Source organism: Fundulus heteroclitus, chromosome 4 (genome assembly GCF_011125445.2).
Source record: "Fundulus heteroclitus isolate FHET01 chromosome 4, MU-UCD_Fhet_4.1, whole genome shotgun sequence".
In the NCBI taxonomy this organism is placed as follows: domain Eukaryota; kingdom Metazoa; phylum Chordata; class Actinopteri; order Cyprinodontiformes; family Fundulidae; genus Fundulus; species Fundulus heteroclitus.
In genome coordinates, this window is record NC_046364.1 from 16,041,265 (window position 1) to 16,062,404 (window position 21,140).

General features: G+C 38.8%; 1 protein-coding gene across 2 annotated transcripts in view; it reads left to right on the forward strand.

Moving 5' to 3' along the window:
- Positions 1–1,164: 1,164 nt before the first annotated feature.
- Positions 1,165–21,140, forward strand: part of acsf3 (acyl-CoA synthetase family member 3) — a 49,304-nt gene continuing 29,328 nt past the window's right edge. The window contains exons 1-6 of one of the 2 annotated variants that reach the window (XM_012850780.3): positions 1,165–1,210; positions 2,014–2,835; positions 6,278–6,433; positions 10,475–10,629; positions 14,083–14,228; positions 20,409–20,506. In XM_012850780.3, the coding sequence (XP_012706234.2) occupies positions 2,110–2,835; positions 6,278–6,433; positions 10,475–10,629; positions 14,083–14,228; positions 20,409–20,506 (1,281 nt within the window). In that variant the 5' untranslated portion in view covers positions 1,165–1,210; positions 2,014–2,109. Of the gene's footprint in view, positions 1,260–2,013; positions 2,836–6,277; positions 6,434–10,474; positions 10,630–14,082; positions 14,229–20,408; positions 20,507–21,140 lie in introns of both variants that reach the window. The other variant, XM_036136161.1, reaches the window with a different exon arrangement.

Genomic DNA, 21,140 nt, shown 5'->3' on the forward strand with positions numbered 1-21,140 from the left:
GCAGAATCAGAGTTGCCTTTGTTTATCTAGTTTATTTTATCATGTAAAAATGTGTTTTAAAAACTATATATATATATATATATATATATATATATATATATAGTTTTTAAAACACATTTTTACATGATAAAATAAACTAGATAAAGATAAAATAAACTAGATAAAGATATATATATATATATATATATATATATATATATATATATATATATATAGTTTTTAAAACACATTTTTACATGATAAAATAAACTAGATAAACAAAATCATCTTTATTGTCATTGCAACATACATTCGCATGAAATTTGTTCACCTAGTTGGTTCCCTCATATGTCTTAATGAAGAGGATGCACAGTTTGGTTTAATTTCCACCTGTCCATTTGCTCCATCCATCCATCCATGTCTGTGTGTCCTTTCCCACTGAATAATATCTTATAACATCTGCATAATATCTTTGAGCCGGTGCAGGTGGCAAAAGGACTCTTGCAAAAATGACATCACTGCTGGACAATGTCTCCCACCCCATGTGTGAAGCTGTTGCAGAACTGGAGAGCTCCTTCAGTGACAGATGCTGAATCCGAGGTGTACGAAGGAACATTATTGCATCTTTCCTCCCAGTAGCTGTTAGACTTTATCTAACCATAGGTGGTTCTAACAAACTCAATACGTGTTTACATCCCTGCTGTTTTTGCACTTTTTTTTTATTATTTCTTGTAAATAGTTGTTTTTGTTGTTTTACCCCACAAACATACATGCACGTTCTGTAAGTTTTTTTTTTTTTTAAATCACCCTACTCAGTTGGGCATTTATTTAATCAGAGCATGCTATCTGAAGAAACTGTAAAGTATCTAATGGTGTTGTAAATTTGTCCTTTTACTGTAGAGTCTGTTTTTCTATTAGTTATTTATTTTTTCGTGTGAATCTGCCTTTCGCTTTGTTTCTGGAACACACGAATCTCCCCACGGAGGGACAGTAAAATACATTCTATTCTATTCTATTCTATTCTATTCTATTCTATTCTATTCTATTCTATTCTATTCTGTTCTGTTCTGTTCTATTCTATTCTATTCTATTCTATTCTATTCTATTCTGTTCTGTTCTATTCTAACATGCGAACGTAGGACTTCCTCTCACTGGATAGGAACTGTTCAGCGTACGCTTGTTTCTTACCGGCGGAATATTGGCGCTACACCGTCCTTCACTTTGTTTTGGGGTGAGTTGAGAGCGAAATACAGAAGAGCAAACGACTGTTTTATGAAGCTGTGAGTGTTGGTGGGCTGAGAGAGCATTATGGGATGCCCACGCATTATTCCCTCCTCTCCGGAGATGGATGTCTCCTCCGTAGTTGTTTAAGTTCGTGTTTAAATAAAGCGGATCGTGCTGCTTTCAGCTGCTCTCTGCAGGAGTTATGACAGGAACAAGGAGCAGCTCTGCTCCTCTCCTCTTTCCCCAAAGGCACGCTAAATAGCGACAGCGCAATGATGAAGTTGCTAGGGAACGTTTGAGAGTTTAAGAGGAGACTTGCTTCATTTAGTTGAATAATAAATGAATTGTTCTGATGTAATGCAAAGATGTTCTGTGGACGATGCATTTCTCTATTAAAATTGTATATTTCTGAGCCATTGCTTTATTTTTGTATGCTAAATTATGTTAAGATCTTAGTCTCTGGTTACTGCGATGGAAATAAGTGTCTATACTAATAATTAAGGCTTTTTCCACATGGATTTTACACTAGCCCCTCACAGTAAATTGTGTGGTTAAAGTCAGACTGAGTCCATCTGTGAACAGAGTAAAAAAAATAAAAAAACAAAAGACGATTCCTTGTGAAGTGGTGGGCATGTTGAAGATTGCATGTTTTTCGCCTGACTTATTTCTTTGCACACAAAGAAATGTGTGATTTAATTGTAACCGTCCGTATTGCATGTTCATTGCCAAATAACAGGTCTTTAGACTTTAATTCAGCTTTATGAAACAAATAAATTATCCGTTTTTTTTGTTTTTCTTCTCGTCTTCCAGGCTATTGTTTGATATGAGCGTTAGATGGTCGAGATTGTGGATGGAGCCGACTTGACACGCAAACCCCAGAAGGTGATGATCAGCTAGGTTTTAAACATGCTGTCAGAATTGTTTCTCTTCACCAAAAGTCCTCTGAGGTCGACCCTTCTTCACCGGAAAGCGAGCCTCACCAGAAAGCTCCACCTATCAGAGCCAGGACGATGGTCGCTGAGGGTGCCGGCTCAAAGAAGCGCTCACAGGTGGACTACCGCGCCGTCCTTGAGGATAAACCCGAGGCCTGTGTTTACCAGAGCCCTTGGGTTTGGAGAAAGGCTCGCAATTGTGGACAGCAGTGGGAGGCACAGCTACAAGCAGCTGTACTGCAGCAACTTAGCGCTTTCCAGCAGAATCAGTGCAACCTTGAACTCTGGCCTCGGGGGTCTTGATGGAAGACGGATATCCTTCCTCTGTGCCAACGACGCTTCCTACGTGGTGGCACAGTGGGCAGCTTGGATGAGCGGTGGGACGGCGGTGCCACTCTACCGAAAACACCCTCTTTCAGAACTGGAGTACATCATTTCCGATTCCCAGACTTCGCTACTGGTGGCAGCACATCCTTATGGAGAGACTCTTGAACCACTGGCGCAGAAGCTGGGGCTTCCCTGCTTGACGCTCCCTCCTACGTCAGACCTGCACACTGTAGATGATGTTGGTACTCCTTCAGGCGAGGAGGAGAACGCCATCAGAGACTGGGCTGATCGACCGGCTATGATCATCTACACTAGTGGTACCACTGGGCGTCCCAAAGGGGTCCTACATACACACAGCAGCATCCAAGCCATGGTAAATCATTACTCCTGAACCTTTACTTAAATTTTAAACAAAAAACTTTTCTTTTTTTTCTTTTTTTTAGTCGCACATCTGTTTTCTTAGTGGTAGTTGACAAGATCTAGATCCTACAGTGTCCTAAAAAGTATGTATCCCCTAACAGGTTTTAGCTTTTTTTACTTAAATGTTTCATATCATCAAAAATGTTTTATATCAGACAAATGTAACATGAGTAAATAAAAAAAAAACAATGTTTTGAGCTATTAACAGGGGCAAACTTTCCTAACTAACATATCCCTATATGAAGAAAAGTATTGTTTTTTTTAAGTTGCTGACACATCCACGGATACTTTGATACTTTTTTGATCCAGAACCTCAGAAAACAGGGTATTAACTCAGAGCTGTGGTTCTAAAACTGGGCGTTTTAGATGACAAACTCTTATTTTTCAGAAGTTTTACAGACAAAAAAGTACAACATATAACAAACTGTGATTTACATAATCTCTATTTATTTAGAACGGTGGCGAATCAGGTGCAGGTTTTAATTTCTATGGAGTTTGAGACAAAGTTTTATTTAAATTTCTTCAGGGCAAAGAAACAAAACCAAACAAACAGTGAAATAGAGCTTTACTCATAGAGAGTCACTATCCAATTTTCTCCTTCTGTTGTTTCATGATCTGTGTTATATAAGGTTAATAGTCCAACAAAGTAGCAGTTTTGAGCCTAAATGTACAGACTGTTAAGAAACTGGTAGAAAAATCTCAAAATTGGACTTTTGGGAAAAAGTTTATATGAACTCCCTGTGAAATGAAACTTTATTTAAAAAAATGGAAATGCATGCAACTTTTAAATCAGTGATTTGAAATAGATTCAAGGACTTTTATTTTTTCAAGTGGTTTCCCACGATACACCTCAGAGCATAACAGAATCCGGTGTAAATTCATTAAACTTTACATTATGGGCTTAACCATGTAAATTCATATTTTTGCTACACTAACAGCTTCCTCTCTAAACCTGGTAACACTGAGACACTTATGTCTCTTTACCTCGTCTTAGTTTATTAGCTGAATTTGTGGAACTGATCATAAAGTGATCTACATAAAATAAAACTACCCATATATGCTACATTTTAAATGAAAGAAACATTCAGAAACCATCATCAGATTTCCATGTTTATGCCATCCGAAGTCCACAGAGACATCTTCTGAGTATTTTTTTTTCCCTATTTGTCCAGCCGCCTGGATAATGAAATCACTCTGAATGGAGGCAGAGCTTCGGTTGTTGCTGACTGTACCAGAAGAATGAGTGATTGATTGATTTCCTGGAAGCGAAGGCCGCCAGGTTGTCAGGGTTCTTGGAAAAGGCTGTTGGTAAATTCATTTGAATTAAGAAATATTAAGTTTAGTGTGCCTTGCTTTGGTGTCGACAGGCCTCTCTGCACTTGAGTGACCGAGACGCATTGTGAGGATGTCCTGGTGCATGATGTTACCTCATCATGAGGCACAGTGCAGAATGTCGTCAATGTTTCCAGGAATTGCTGGAAAATGAACCCCTTTAACTGAGTAATAGTTCACTTTGGCCTGGATGTAAGTGGTTTAGGTTATGGCTTGAACTACAAGAAAACAGCAAGTGTGTTTCTTTAAATATGCCGTTGCACTGTTTTCTGTTGAGTTCTTGCTGAACATAATGATTGTCATGTTGACAACATGAAGATGACGCTGTTTTACCAGCTAGATTTACCAGAGCAGAGGCACCACAGCTGATGCTGCCAAAGATATCAGAGGCGCACAGCGACTAATCATCAGATTCATCGCTCTTCTCCCCTTCCAAAGGGTTGTGGTTCTGAAGAAATTCTGATTATTGACCTCCCCTTGAACACATTAGCTTTTACACCCTGCAGTTCTGAACCGATTTCCATGCTTATTACCATTTGAAATAATATTGCAATCTACTGTGTACAGTAATCAATAAAAAAACAGTTTTAATTTATGATTACTGCTTTAAAAAATGTTTGGTGTTAATTTTGCTCTCAGTTCTTTTATAGTTAAATAAATCTTCTGAGTTCCTGCTGGGATAAATTGGTCCAGAGCAGCTTCAATAATAGCAAAACATAGCTTTTTTAATAGGAAAAAAGATGAATATAATTTCTTTAAATGGTTTCAACTACGCTAAATATTATTTTTGTACCGTTTGCACATCACGCTGCGAGAAGGAAGAAAGGAGAGCTTCCTCTCCAACAGGAGCCTTACTGGTGGTCAGGATCTTGACTTTATGTTCCTCCACACAAGCAGGAGAAATTTAGAGTTCCCAGCTGGCTACTGGTAAAAGTGCAGATAAAACAGCAACATTGGATTGAATGGCTAAACTTACACCAGAACAAAACAAAGTAAAGTAAAAAAAAAATGACGATGAACAGCAATGTGCAAAAGTATTGAGTCATCCCTGATTTTGTTGCATTTATTTTACACAAAAGCATTTCTTTTTAACCTTTTTAAGTGCTTTTTATAAGCAGTTCTCCGTGCTTTTTCAACATTTTCTTTGGATTTTTCATTTCCATCTGATACCTCTGATCAATGACTTATTCAAGCGTTAAATAGCTGCAACGTTTTAGGATTTAACAAGTGTTTTGTATGTATAACATAAATAGTGAAGGTGAGTTAATTCAAACCCACATTGGAAAACGTTTGAGGACACAGCTTTGAGGAAATATGATTTAAAGTAGTCTCCTGCAGGGAATGTGTTCCTATCCACAGGGGATCACTTTTAGAGTTGATAATATCAGAAACCCACTGATTTAAAAAAAAAATCTCCAGAAAATAATTCAGAATTAAATCGTAGTAGAGATTTTGACATGCTTTTTAGCAGTGCAATAATTCAAAACCGCCAGGATAAACAAACCTGTACGGAAGGGTTAGGAAGCACGAAATGGGATGTTTAAAGCTACAAAAGACAATGAATGAGGTAAAAGTTTGCAAAAGAAATAAACCGACCCACAGCGGTCCAGTTACCTTTGTTTTTGGAGCGCACGCTGTCAGGTGCACGGGCTGGAAAGACAAGAAGATAAAATAACTATGCTGTCAGGCTCTTTGGAAGGATTAATAATAAAAGGGTGACCCAAGAACTTCATTGTCAGCAAAGTTTGTTTTATCATAAAAAATACATTTCTACTGGCGAGAACTTGGATTTTTTTAAACTAAAGAGAGGACTGCATAAAAACTTGTAATCTAATCTGTCATTCTCTGCTTCTGTTTTTATCCTCTTGCTATTAAAGCATGTCCGACGAATTTATAATCACAGTGCTCTGTTTTCCATCAGATCTCATCCTTACAGGTAGTCAGTATTGCAAAAGTCAGTGGCTGTTCAGTTGAATACAGTATTTTTATTCTTATTTTGCTGTTTTTTTTTTGCAGATCTTTCATGCAGATTTTCTGTCTGTCCTTCTTTTCCACCGTCTCAGGTCCAGTGTCTGGTTTCTGAGTGGGCGTGGTCTAAAGATGACGTCATCCTGCACACCTTGCCACTCCACCACGTTCACGGCATTGTCAACAAGCTGCTGTGCCCGCTCTGGGTGGGGGCCACCTGTGTCATGCTCCCTGAATTCCAGCCTCACAAGGTCTGAATCCCCCTCTCTCGTCATTTGCCCTTTTCCCTCCGTGCGCCGTTATATCATTTAGGATTTAAGCTTCCCTATCTGTTTTCATAGCAGGTCTGTTTCTGTCACTCCTCATTTCTCCCGGTTTTCTGCTTCCCCCTCTTGTCCTTGCTTCATCTCTGCTCCCTCTGCCCCTTTATAAGCGTCTCCTCCTGCTCTCCTCCCGACTGTCAAACTAAGCGTTCGGCTCTCGGTGATGAATTGCCCTGTGTGGCTTTGTATGTGACCAATGCCGACTCACGGCAGGGGCTTAAGCAGCAGATCAATCGATGAGATGACATTGAAGGATGATAGTGCTTGTTTGGCCCTGAGAGTGGGGTGGGGTGGCTGGGTGTGTAGGAGTGGATTTAAAGGAGGTTAGGTGCATCTTTTCTCATATACGCTGGCTTCTCTTGTTTTAAGCTAAGAACTTATAAAAAAAAATAGTTTAAAAAGAATAGAGATATAGGAACGCTGTCGCAGATATCAGTGTTCAGGCATCATCCCTGACCTCCTACACCAGGCTGCAAGCTCAAGATGTTATTTTTTTTCTTCTCAGAAAAATACCTCCAGCACTTTGACGGTGTGAACAATGGTCTTTCATATGCTGTGAGAGTTTTGAAGGTTAGTTTAGACAGCAGAGTGCGCTGGTTAAATTTAGTCAATTTAAACTTGGGAAGAATTGCAATCATTTAAAAAAAAAAAAAATCATCCTGTGCGTTATTTTGCTGTTGAATAAAACAATACAGTGTCACAGACTGAGGACAACAGCCTGGTTTTGTAATATTCAGAGCAAATATTGACATGTCAGGTGTTCCAGGAGAGACGGAGAGAAGGAGTAAGTGCATTGCATTCCTGAAAGCAACGACATTTTACAAAGCAGCCTTGATGAAAGATTGATGAGCACTCAGCTTGGAAACCCTCAGGTAGTTTTTTCTTTAGTTCAACTCTGGTTTATGTCTCTAAACCTGTATTCTATTTACCTTCTCTCAGAGGTGCACTGCAATCATTGCACTTTCAGTGTGAACCACATCATTATTGCTAAGGATTACATAGACTGCATTATTTATACTTTTATTTTATTTATTTATTTTTATTTTTTTTTTTCTCGGCGCCACTTGCACAATAATCTTGTTTAAAAAATTTGTGCAGTCCTTTATGTTCCTCCTTAGATCCATCATGAGTTTTTGTGATACTTTAAAAAAAAGTTAAACTACGATTGATTAACTGCTGTAAGTTTGCCAACTTTTATATTTTCTTGCAGATGTTTATCTTTTATAATAAAATTCTTACTAACCGTTGCTGACGTTTTTAAAAGCGCTTCACTGGTGTCTGTTGCTGTTTATTGCTCTGATTGATCACAGAACCCATGCAAAACAAAAGTTTCAACATAGATGTATTGGCCAACACCGCTTTCCACTTTTTCTGTCAGGTCTGACCTACCATTTCAGATTTTGGCCAATTCCAATTTTATAAATTTTATAAACTAAGTTGAGTCGATCTTGTTTTGATTTAACAGTCAAATCAAACATCGCTGGAGAAAAGTTGTGGTGCCGGTTTTTTGACGGATACGCAGCTCTCCTTAGTCCCACAGAATTTAAATGGGTTTGGAGGGTTAGCCCCTGCAAACCCATTTTTACTAAACTCAAAAAAATTAATCAAGTCGGTTTTTCAAAGTCTGGCTTTTGATGAGTCTAAAAACTCAATGTTTTTAGTTTCTGCCAAAAAGGTAGGAGAAGCCACTTAAGATTTTCAAGCATTCCTCCTGTCAATCTCAGGTAAGAGATAATCAAGCGAAAAACACTATTTCACATTTGCTTTACATATATATATATATATATATATATATATATATATATATATATATATATATATATATATATATATATATATATAAAATATAATATAAAGTTATTCCCAACTGTGACAGCTTGTCATAGAATGGGCAGATTGAAGCTCTGGTGAGCGCGTCAGCTGTCGGTGCTGCTGCACGCTGACATTGAGTTGAGTTGAGCTCCCACGTTGAGGGCAAAGCCAAGCTTTCAACAAGTGGACGTTGTTAAGGATGCAGGCTGCAACTCTGGGTTCTCAGGTTCTCGTCCCCTAGGTGGAGACCAGCTCCTTGATAGACATAAATTACCTTCCCCTCCCCTCTGGAGTGAACTTGGTGGAAGCGCCTCAGTGCACTTGACAGACACCACCCAGATTGGTCAGGGCACGCTCACTTAATAATTTTTTTCTCTCTCTGTATACGAACAGGTGCGCTCTTAATGCTCTGCAGCTATCGGATCAGCTTGGGATATTGTTGTCAACGTATCTTCTCATTTGTGTGTTTGTTATAGTTGTCTGTTAGAGATAAAGAAAAGTCAGACGAAGTTTCATGGATAATAGAGTAGACGAGTCAACAATGAGGTTATTTGAAGGAAGAAGTGGAAGCACATTAAGGAGTGTCTGGTGTCACTGAGAGTGGAAGTGATGAGAGGGGGAAAAAAACAGCATTTTTCTCTGTGCGAGCACACATCCAGGTGCGGATGTATATGGAAGAGACTGCAGAGGCAGTGGAGCAAGAAATTACAAAATGTAGAGAGAAGGTAAGTGAATGTTAGATAGCAAGGGTGGGGGGGGGGATGATGAGCAAAGGATGAGAGGTCAGGGATGGGAGCAGGGAATGAAGATGAAGCACTTGGGAAATTAGAGCAGAATGAACACAGAAGAAGTGAGGATAAGTAAAGTGAAATGAGAGATGGCTAAAAGAGGAACATTTTTTTCCTCCTATAAACGGAGACAAAGCTGGGAGAAACTGTTGTTCTCCTTCACTTACTCCATCCCGTTCTTCCATCTTTTGCTTTAATGGATCCTCTCAGAAGTTCAGGTGTTCAGGGTAGCCCTGAAAAATCGATGTTATGCGATGTTCAAAAGGCATTTCCAAATGTGAAAGTCATTCTTTGGAGATGTTATGGGAATTATTGGTGGACAGATTTAAAATAACTAACATGAACCTTGATGTCCTGTAGATGTTAAAGGGACGCTACTCAGCTGGTTATCTGGTCCGACCTTCCCTGACCAGGTTTAAATCAAGTCGCCGTTCAGCCTGCATGGCCCCGCGTGAAGAAGACAAACCGTTCAGCCTGCATGGCCCCGCGTGAAGACAAACCATGCAGTTTGTGAGTGTGAGAGAAATAAAAAGCAATCCAATAATTTCCTCACCTCAGTTAAACAACAGTCACTTTGATCTCCGGCTGCAATATTTGCTGCTTTTTGTTGTTTTCCCTTAAATACATGAAACTATAACGACTGATGGATAGCTAAAATACATCCCTGGACTTATACTTCCTAACGCTGACAGTCAATACTTGATCTTTCTGGCACAATTGTTGTATTGCCTTTGATACTTAAATTTCACTATGAAATTACCTTGATTAGATGCTGTAAGGATTGGAAAAATTCAAAAATGTTACTTTAATCTTGCGAGCACATAGTAAATGAGCTGTTTCCGCCAACAAGCGGCATGTAGAAAGCTACTCGGTGGTCATTTTGAGTTGTATATTCTTTAACATTTAAATGATAGGTTTGTTTAGTGTGCTTTATGACTGATTGTGTGCATTTTACCGTAAAAGGACATTCTCAACATCACCCGTTTCTCAAAAATGCTTGTACGGCTAGTCTTTGTTTTGGTCGTTGTTGCTGCTCTGCCCTTCAGCAGTTGGCTGTCTCCCTCCTCCTGACCTTTACAAAGCTTGACTTTTTTTGTCTTTTTCTGACATTGTGTTGACAGGTTTAATATGAGGCTGCTGCGGACTTTACTCTGCCATTTACATCAAATGAAAGGGGAAAAAATGTCGTTTTTTTTTCTATAGCACTAATGGAATAAATCTGGATGTGATGATTTAGTTTTCATTGCCCCCTTTTTGTTGCAGTCATTGCTTCTCTCTTAACCTTTCCTTATCGTTTTCCTTTTCTCCCATTTCAGCAATGCGTTCTCCTTATCTCGGCCTGACTCGTTCCCTCTCTGTGTGTCCCCAGGTATGGGAGATGCTCCTGAGCTTCAAGGCTCCAGTGGTTAACGTGTTCATGGCCGTGCCAACTATTTACTCCAAGCTGATCCAGTACTATGATCAGCACTTCACACAGCCTCATGTCAAGGATTTTGTCAAAGCAGTTTGCAAAGAGAGAATCAGGTGCTTATCTCAGGTTCATCTAAAACTGATTAATGTCCCAAATAGTGGTGGAAAATATAAAGCTGCTTGCACTCTATTTCTTATCTTGTAATGTTGGCAAATATTAAAAAAAATATATGTTTTATGCATCCCCATTATATATAGAGTGCATGTGTATTGGCATTAGCTATAAAATATGCACTAATATTCAATAAATTATAATATGCATTTCTAATAGGCTTGTTTGTCAGATTAAAAGTACCCATTGAAAAAAACAACAACCTTTAAGCAGGTATTAAACATACCTTTCATTAAGCCCCAATTTCTGGATGAAAATTTTTGCTTTTTTATTGGTCTGATCCAATATTTTAATCTTAAAGGAGCTGTAAGTGATACTGACACCTTGTGGCTTAAATCGGTACAACAGCTTGCCAATCACAGGCAATCTAATATGCCGTTTTTAAACGGCATATTAGCTGTTGTGAATTTTTACTTACATAGGATAGGTTTATGATGTATTCTGATCTATTTCTGGTCCCCTTCTCTTACTGGCTTCCATGTTAGCAGGCTGCTGCTCTTTTGCCAAAATAAAATATCAAATGCTGCTGTGTTGGGAACTCTTGGAGCTCTCATATGATTGGCTCTGGAACCAGGAAGTAAACACGGGCTACACTCTGAGCTGAAGTAGCTCCATACCTCTAGGTTTGAAAGGAGAAAAACGTGATTAAGACATTGTTGATGGAGAGGACCGATTGTTTATAGAGACCAGGTGATAAATGAGAATGATTTAGGTTGATTTTACTGTATATTTCTTACTTATAGCTCCTTTAAGCACTGTGGTTTTCTTAGCTGGAGCTGGAAATTTGTTTTATTATTGTTAATATATATAATGTTTCCCTTAGTAATTTGCGTTGCTGAAATAAATAAACATTTCAATAATATTCTAATTAATTGAACATTTTGCTTCCTCATGCAGACTAAATGCGTTACTTTTTGCTGCGTTAGCGCCATAATGCTTTTCTTGCTAAGTGACTGTAAGCCTTTATACACACTGCTTTCAGTGCTTTATACACAGTCTATGAGTGCGCCCGAGTGGTTAAATACTCATTATGTTCTTGAGTTAATCAGAAAATAGGTTGGACTAGCCCTGGCATGTGAGCCACTCTAAGCATTCAGCAAGCTGAGATGAGTGACTCTTTGCAGCCGCAGACAGAGCATCTGCATAGCATAGCATAAAAATAAATGTTATAACTGGTTTGTTGATGTGACATTAATGTAGAGCTTGCGAAAAACACCATAACAGTGACTCAAAGGTCCGGTATATATTGTGCCACTTAGTTGTGACGTTTATGCTTCAAAACGTTTTTGACATGTCCAAAAGAAAAACATCTTCAGCTGCCGAGTTACACTAGCCATTCCTTTGCATATTCTGTAATATAGTGGATTGGTAGAAAGGAAGTCCTGGAGCATTATTTATTTACAACTGCACATGAAAACACAAAGCTGAAGCAGAAATGTATGTCAAGGGGATAAGTGGGAAAAAAGAATACTTGATTTATTTAAAGCAATTGACACTTTCAGAACTGTGTTGATACTGGGCTGATGTAAAGATTGTGTCAGAATCTTTTCATATTAAATCAGTCCAGTATTTGATTTTTTTTTTTTTTCCTAGCATCCTTTGGAGTATTTTCATATTATGTACATATGTATAATGCAATCCAAATTTATTTCAGATCTGATTATCTCATTCAGAATGGGATGATAAGTATTTGTTCTCAAAGTTTTACACAGCAGTGAAACCTTTCCTATTTCCACTGCTGGAAGACTGCCTTTCTCTGTAGCGCTCTTTTAGCTAATTACTAAAGTGGAACCGAAAGTTTGTAATCAGTATTTGTTGCGATTATATTCCCTTTTTCAACATTTATGAAAATATTTATTAACTATAACCACAAAAATATTTTTCCCCATAAATATGTCATGTATCTTTATTATTGCCTCTAAAATACAATATGTATTTTTACTTCAATTTAAGATTCAAGCTGTTTCCAAATCATCATAGTTTTTCCTGTTCTGTTCATCGTTTCTGCAGTCTCCCACTGATTTTGGTTTAGTATTTCTGTATACACCTGGGTTAGAGTCAGCGGGTTTGTATTTTTTTCAAAATCTTGTATAAATTAATATGTTTTGAAGTCAAAATCCATCACAGGGAAATTTGTTGTGGTGTATTTTGTTATTACTTTTTGGGAGACAATCATGTCTTTCACCCTATGTGATATAAACAGAAGTGACTTAAAGTGATTGTATGATCAATATTCAGTCAAATTTTGTAACATTTTTTTTTTTTTGGCTGCTCAGATTGTTGAGTTGAATTGGGTTTGGTTGAGTTACTCTGCAGAAGGATACAATTTAGTCATTAATTGGTTATTAATAACATTAAGGGGTCTATGTTGGCTTAAAGGGGTGCGTAGCTGCGTAGATATCTTTATATTCTGTTTGGGTCATATTTTTCAAGCCGTTCAGATTTCTCTGTTTTCTATTCCTTTCATTAACATCACAGTGTGCTGGTGAAGATTCTCAGTCATCCAGGTCATGCTCATATAAAAAAGGAAAAAACAAAACAACTGGACTTTTTTTTTTCCGAAGTTTGAAGACGTTTCACTTCCTGTCCTGGAAGCTTTCTTAATTGAAAAGGTCTGGAGCCTGGAGTACTGTATTACATATCAGTATTTGCTGCAGAGCTGCTAAACAAGGTCATGGACTTCAAGCTTACCAGTTTCGCCATTCCGCCATTTTTATTTCTCTGAGCAATTTTGTAGTCCAAGCTGAACGATGCTGAACCTACAAGTGGATAAGTCAAAATGCTTGGTTGTTCATCACACCGTCGCCCAGCATACTACAAAAATGACTGAATGGTCTGTGACCTGGACGGGTAGTGAACAGCCTCTATTAGATTTAAAGAGACGGCACCAAAATGAGTTGCTCTCAAACGCACCTCAGGACAGGGGGAAAAAGGGGAAAATGTAGACTCCAATCTCATTTTATTTATACCACAAATTAATGATTTCAATGTGAAAAGGAAGAGCTAAAAAGCATGATATGTCCCCTTTAAACTGCCTCAATGAGCCTTTATCACAGCAGCTGTTGGAGCTACTTCTACAGACTTTGGGGATTAGAGTTACTAGCGTACTGTTGCTTTAAAGCATCTATTTTCTTCCCTTGAAGCTGATGTGCAGAACACCTCTGTCAGCCCCTGAACCAGAACTTGGGCCTTTTTTTTTTTTTTTTTTTACTAAATCCATTGTGCATCTATTGTGATTCTTATTTTCATGAATCTGCGATTTCTTCGGTTTTTATTTTATCTTATTGACATTCTGCTGACAATATTTTATTCAATGTCCTGCTGCATTTTGTATACCTTTTCCCCTAAAAAATCAAGAGCTCTATTTATTTATTTATTTTGTTTCCCCGTTTCAGATTGATGGTTTCAGGGTCAGCTGCTCTCCCCCTGCCCACCCTGCAGCGCTGGGAGGAGATCACAGGACACACGCTGCTGGAACGCTACGGCATGACAGAGATCGGCATGGCGCTCTCCAACCCCCTGAAGGGTCAACGAACCCCAGGTACAGAGGTTTGACTGCGTCCACAAGCTCTTCTAAGTACATTTTTTTAAGCATGCACATTTTATTCAAATAGTTAGATTGGCAGATTGGTGAATTATGTTTAACCCTCTCTAAAGAATAAAAACAACAGTATAGAGGATTTGTCTGTGTCTTCGCTGATGATCTAAGTTAATTGTCCAGGTGTCCAAAACTAGACACCTGGAAATGCTCAGAAAAGCTTCTAGAGAGGCATGTTTACCAAGTTAGGTAGCATCTTAGTTTATACAGTTATTTGTTTCACATCAAGGGGAAAAGGGAGTGACTCCAAATCAACCTAAAAATATGGGAGGCAGTGACCATGGTAACGCTGCTGATGCAAAATTTCAGTAATTTTCAAAGTTGCAAATATAGAATTAATGGAAAACAGAAATATACCTGCAGTTTTAAACCTTGAAGGTTGGCCCTGAACAGTGATTTATAAATATATTTTGAGACCTGTACTTTATCATAATCTCAAAGAACAAATTTAACACAGGTATACGTGAGTTTATCGTTGATATTCCTCAATCACAGTGTTTACTGCAGGACTACTGAGGCCAGGCTCACTACATTCACTGTGGATTAGTTTATCAAATGCACAATTAGTTTTAAAATCCGGGACAACTCCACCTTTTTGTGTCCGAAGCAAAAATGTTTAAATTCTATAAGGGTCCCTTTAATTTAAAGTTTTGAATGGAGTTCATTTCACCTAATCTTTAAATTGGTTTTGTCGCTGAATAAGGACTATTTTACTCAATATTCTTCCTGTTGCTGTTAAGTTGAATTGAAAATTTAGAAATAATCGATATTTTATTACAATAATTCAAACTTGAGTTTGAACTTTTGCATACAAATAAATAGGATTTTTTGCATGCTTGAGAAAAAAAAGTGTTTATATCCATATTTGGATGTGGAAACATTTGTTTTAATTACTCCCAGGAATTCATCCATTAGATTCATATAACGGCCAACAAAAGTTTCCTATCCTGATTATTTCCAAAATTGCCAAGCTTAATATCCTGAGGAAAGCTTCCATGGAAACTAAAATATTTTGTCCCTTTGCAACCAAAGTCCTGATCAGGTCCTACAGAGAAAACTGTGTTTTGGAAGTACTACGTTTCACTGGTGCTTTATTTATGTTATTTCTTGTATAGATAAGTGTTGTAGCAGTCATGATTTCTTCTCCACCTTTACTGCTTTGAGGCAGCTGCTGCACCTTTTGGAACCAGCTGTATTTTGGTTATTCAGGCATTAATTCTTTAAGAATCCTAACTAAAAAAATGTGATCAGTGCTCCATAATAAAATAACACCTCACAGACTAATTGTTGTACATAATGTTAGCATACAAAAGTGGGGGAACGTTTAACGCCATTCAGTCTTATGTCATTAAACTTTTAACAATTCCACCCCGAGCCTTTCTACTTTGTGTGTTTTGTTTATCACGAGCAGTTTTCTCTGCTGTCATGTCATGTAAAACCCCTCAATCCCAGCTTCATCTCCCTCGCTCCCGCAAACAAAAGCCAGGTCTAAAAATGAGGCCAAACTTGTGTTGTTTACTCTCTTTCGCTGCCTTCACCTGTCATCCCCCCTTCTTCTCTTTCCTCACCATCTTCATCCCCAGTCAACAACCCTTGTACAGGTAAAGCTAATTACCTTGCAAGTGGATTGGGTAATCCTCTGTCTGCTCTCTTGTTGCGGTTTTGTTTATTTATTGTTTGGCAAAAACTGAGCAGGCTGTTTGATTCCTCTCAGGTGATTATTAGGGATGTCTTTAAGAAGTCTGCGGTTGTATTGATGTTTCCTCTGCCTCAGCTGTGTGTGTGTGTGTGTGTGTGTGTGTGTGTGTGTGTGTGTGTGTGTGTGTGTGTGTGTGTGTGTGTGTGTGTGTGTGTGTGTGTGTGTGTGTGTGTGTGTGTGTGTGTGTGTGTGTGTGTGTGTGTGTGTGTGTTGATGTGCGTGCAGGAATGAGCCTGTGCCTGTTTCAGTCAGTATGTTCCTGTCTCATCTTTAAGTAGGTTAAAACAGATCAATAGTAACCACAGGAACCGCTCTTCCAAGAGGAGAGAACCGAAGCCGTGTGCCTCATCCAAACAGCCACGTGAAAGATTATAAAAAAAACTCTTTATTGACAGAAGTGTATAAAATCATTTCCACATATTTAGAACATCAAACTGGCATAATTTTGCTACATATTTTGCCATTTTGAAGCCTGTATAAAACAGTATTGCTTTCTGGGTCACGGTTCCCTCGCTTAGATGTAAACATGAGAGATTACTGCATACTGGTTCGATCCATCTTCTGTATTCTCTCACTCTGCTGCCCCTTTCATCTTTTTTTTATTTTTTTGATTTTTTTTTTTTTTTTTATGGACCTACTTTTGGCTTTCAGCCACTTTGAAGAATTATTTTTATGTCCTCTAGGCACCACTAAGACATTTTCCCCTCAAACCCCTGTTTATCTGTTAAGGACAGGGGAGGTAACTTTAAAGTAAACTTTACACAAGCAGCAACAATTGATGTTGAAATGCCAACAAAATTGTGTCAGGCGGAAATAAAAAAAAAGCACATCTGAAACTAAAATACATCATTGTCACTGTTTATGTAAATGTTATTTCTTCACTGCAGCACAGCTAGCTTCTGCAGAAAGGTAGAAAAGTATCTGTTCTAACCCCCTGTGAACTTTTCCATAAAGGTTTTGGAGAGTAATCTAACTACTGGTCTCTGACCATGTGGCAACCGTGCAGGAACCCTACTGGTGCGTTCACACCAAATGCGAACAAGGCGAATTTTCCTGACGTTGGTCTCTTGAGCTTTCACCTCCCTCTCGAAAACAATTCACGCTGACAAAGCAGCGAAATTTTGCCCAGCTAGCTCCAAAGCATCATCAAAAAGGAAGCGTGTCCATCAGCTTGCCAGCTCCTATTGTCTGTTCTACTCACTGTGGTGAACCTTGATTTTAATGAGCTAGTCGTGGAGCTGGATGTAATATGCAAAGACGAACAATGCCATCGGCTCCGGCGTTCCTGGGTCCACCAGATCCTCCAGAGACACACCCTGGTTCGGCAAGTACCACCACCTTCTCCAGGCATCTGGACGACGGTCGCTTCCAGCGGTACTTCCATCTGTCTAGGACCCATTATGTGGAGCTGCTGCATCGTGTCGGGGGACGGATCACCATCCGGGACATGAACTAGAGGAACTCTATCCCCGCTGAAGAGCGCCTGTCCATCCGTCTTTGGTCAGTAAATCATTCAGTGCTCTGTAGAAATGTAGCTTCCATTTTGAATGAAAAAAAGCTTAAGGCTGGTTCACACGGTAAGATTTTAAAATTGTCGGCCTTCGAGACACCGCACATAACGATAGAAAAATTGTAGATATCACAGGTTTGCTCGTACGGTGTGTGTTGTCCCATCAAAAGGAAACACACAAACAGATTTCACTCAGGATCATGCGGGTGTCAGACGGGAAATCTTGCAAAACCTCTGGAGATTAAATATGAGTTTAGCGTAAAGAAAGATGGACGACGAGGAAGAATGATGCCGATAGTTTGTGGCCTAATTTTAACACAGAAAATACATCAAAAACTATAATATAGAGGTGAGTTGTGGGTTTGTTTGTTTGTTTGTTTTCTGTGGGTTTCCCTCGCCTCGCATGTCGCAACAGGAAGATCGGTGCAAAAGTCAGGCTTTTTATCCTGCAGTGTGAATCAGCCTAAAGTCTCCACTGTGCTCCTTCACCCTACATCCTGACCAGATCCAGTCCCTGATTGGTTGACACAACATTATTGACAGAGAAGTTCACAGTTTTGCTTCACTCTATTCACCACCTTCGCGCCAGTCGCGTCACTTGAAACGCGTCGTTTGCATCGCCGATCGTCAGCAGTGCGGGAATCCGGCTTCAGGAAAGTAAAAAGCCTGACTGGTTTTCCTTCATCCTGTTCACTTAACCAGGTAATTTTACTCCCCGTCTATGCTGTGGAGCTGGAAATGCAAATGGTTGGAACTAATCTGTGGACCGGCTTTTTACTCTCTGAACCTGGATTCGCCACCTCCGCGACCGTTAATTTGCTCTTGATCGCACCTTTACGTATAGGGGTAACACGTAAATCACTCGCTCTAATCGCCTTGTTTGCATTCAGTGTGAACACACCTTAATGTTGTGAGTGAATCCAGCGGTTTTTAATATTGGTTTTGATTTTTTTTTATGGCCAATTAGAACATGTCATAATGGAAAGTTGTGCCAGCAATGACGCATTGGCTCCTAGTCTTTATAGAATAGCAGTGGTGTAAAAAGCTAAGGCAAAAAAAATCCCCTCCAGAAAGAAATTAAAAGGAATAATTCTATGTTTAGAAAATTTGCTATCCTGCGTTCCTCTTTGTGACATTTATGCTCTGCTTGAAATCATCTAAACGAAACCTTATCCTGTTAAAACTGCACAAAAGAGCAAAACAAAGTAAAAACAAAAGACATTCAAGGGAAAAACATAAAGCTCTTCAGATATAGTATCAATTGGGTATACATCTCGTCACATAGAGTGCATAAGTCATTTCTTTCTTTGTGATTTGCTTATTTGAAAAAATTTATTTGAGAAAACAAAATCAAAAAGGGCTCCTGAGACTGTCGGCAGATAAAGCAGCAAGAAGCACTTTGACTTCATTGTTTTACTTAGGATTGTCTAAGTCTAGTTAAAAAGCTAAAATCTGACTTTTAGATGGCATTTGCTACTTTAGCTGAATTGCAAACAACTTGAGGTGTAAAATATAGGAACATTTGAAGGGAGGCAGTGACACTATTGCACAAAATTGTTTTTTGTTACAAAGATTTTTTTAGGTGCTGGTACAGTGATGCAACCGGTGCTGATATTTACATTATTCTGTACATCTGACCTGCTTTTGTCTTTTTTTTAGACATTGCAGTATCCCTACATTAAATACAGAGAGTGCATTCATGGCCAAGTGTCTTTGTGTCAATCAATGTTCAATATATCAATATTCCAACATGTCACAAGAGACAGTTAGAATAAAAACAAAATAAGCACATTAAATGGCTTGGATTTGGATTTCCTGATACAATTCATATTAACAGACATGTCAAGTGAGCCATATATAAAAAGATCGAGTTTATGGTTCTGGTCATTCTAAAACCAATTTATTTAAACTTTTTTTTTCCAGCAATAAGCAAAGTTTGCAATTAAACTTTGTGAGATTGAGCTCGTCTGACCTTATGACTCAGACTTGTTAGTGACCCAGATGATCCATTGGGAAGTGCTCTGGTTACTTTTGTGCTCAGTTGGTTCTCGTATTGATCCATTCAACTCCAGTCCCTCATTCAGGACCTGAATTGATTAGATCAATATGAAGTGAGAAACTCGTTCTGTTATTAGGACCTGACCTGCTCTTCATTTGGCGAGCCGTTGTCTCTGAAAAAAGGTTTCGTAGCCTTAAGGCAAGCCTGAACACACTCACCTACACCGGCGCGAGGAGAACACCTCTGAGACCTTTCTGGCGCAATCGTTGATGCAATAATTGCTTAACTTTAAAGGTCGCATTTGCAAGCACACGAGGATGGAAAATGCTTTTAGTAAATCTGGGAACAGATCATATTTCATGCATTTGTACACAGCTTTTACACAAAGTTCTTGTTTTTGTTTACCTGTCAAATCAGGAAAAAAGAAAAAAAAGAAGCCTGTCAAGCACTCAGCAGTAGTTAAGACCGAAGGAATAAACTGTACTCTGCAGTCAGTTACTTCCTTTCTTCAGAAAAAAAAAAAAAGAGTGCGACCCAAGACGAATGTCCCAACTGTTCTATTATTTTAGCTTTCTTGATGTCGTTAAAGAGGAGAGGGGGGGGGGAAAGCTGCATCAGGCATGGCCCAGAAATTCCCATTACTGTCAAAGTGAGCCGGCTTGTGTCGACTGAGACGAATTGCTGCCAGTTTTACAAGCTCAGCAAACCTTTTAGTGACCAGTTGTGCCCAGAGGATGGAGGTTAATGCCATCTTGGAGCAGCAGACTGTCTGCTGCTTGACAAATGCTTAAGTGAAGGTTGTCAGCGCACGCTTTATTGTCATTTATTCTCCTTATTGGGTTGGCGGGTTTATTTTCAGAAGAACCATTCATAAATCACAATCTCTTTGCATGCCTTTTGTGTCGATGTCGACAGGAGCTGTAGGGCTGCCTCTTCCGGATGTAGAGGTGCGAATCGTCATGAGTAACACCACCAACACCACGATTGCTGAGGGAAATCACAAAGAGACTCAGGTAAATCAATATAAGTCATTATAAAGCAGCAATCTATCCACAGACAGGATTTAAATTAGTAGCATTCTATGTGACATAAAAGGCCTTTCAGACATCTTTATGTATCAACTCCAGACATTGTTACAAGTAGATTCGCCCACATATAAAATGCACTAGATGGGATGAAATTGTCTGCATGAGATGTGGCCTTAAAACAGCCATGCAGGAAGGACTGACTCTACCTCAAACCAATTTACAAAACAGTAATCAAACGAAATAATACAGAATTTTTTATAGGCTTGTTAAAAAAAATGCTAAGAATCAGATTAAATAAAAAGCCTATTAGTAGCTCTTACAACACCTCAAAGGTATTTGCAGTGAGAGAAGGAAAATTGAAAGTAAAGATGCTACGAGCAGGCTTTTCTTAGCAGGTAATGGATTCTGTTTTGTTTCTTTTTGGTCTTACCTAGCGATTCTGATTTTTTGTAGATTTTAAGGCCGTTGAAAACATGAAAGGAAACAATATTCTGCAGGCTCTCTAATCGAAGCTGTAGTCTGGAATCAGACCAAGAATAAAAGGATTACAAGGTTATTCCAATGCATCAAAGCGTACTTTATGTACCTAATGTTTGTGATTTTAATTATACTCAGAAAA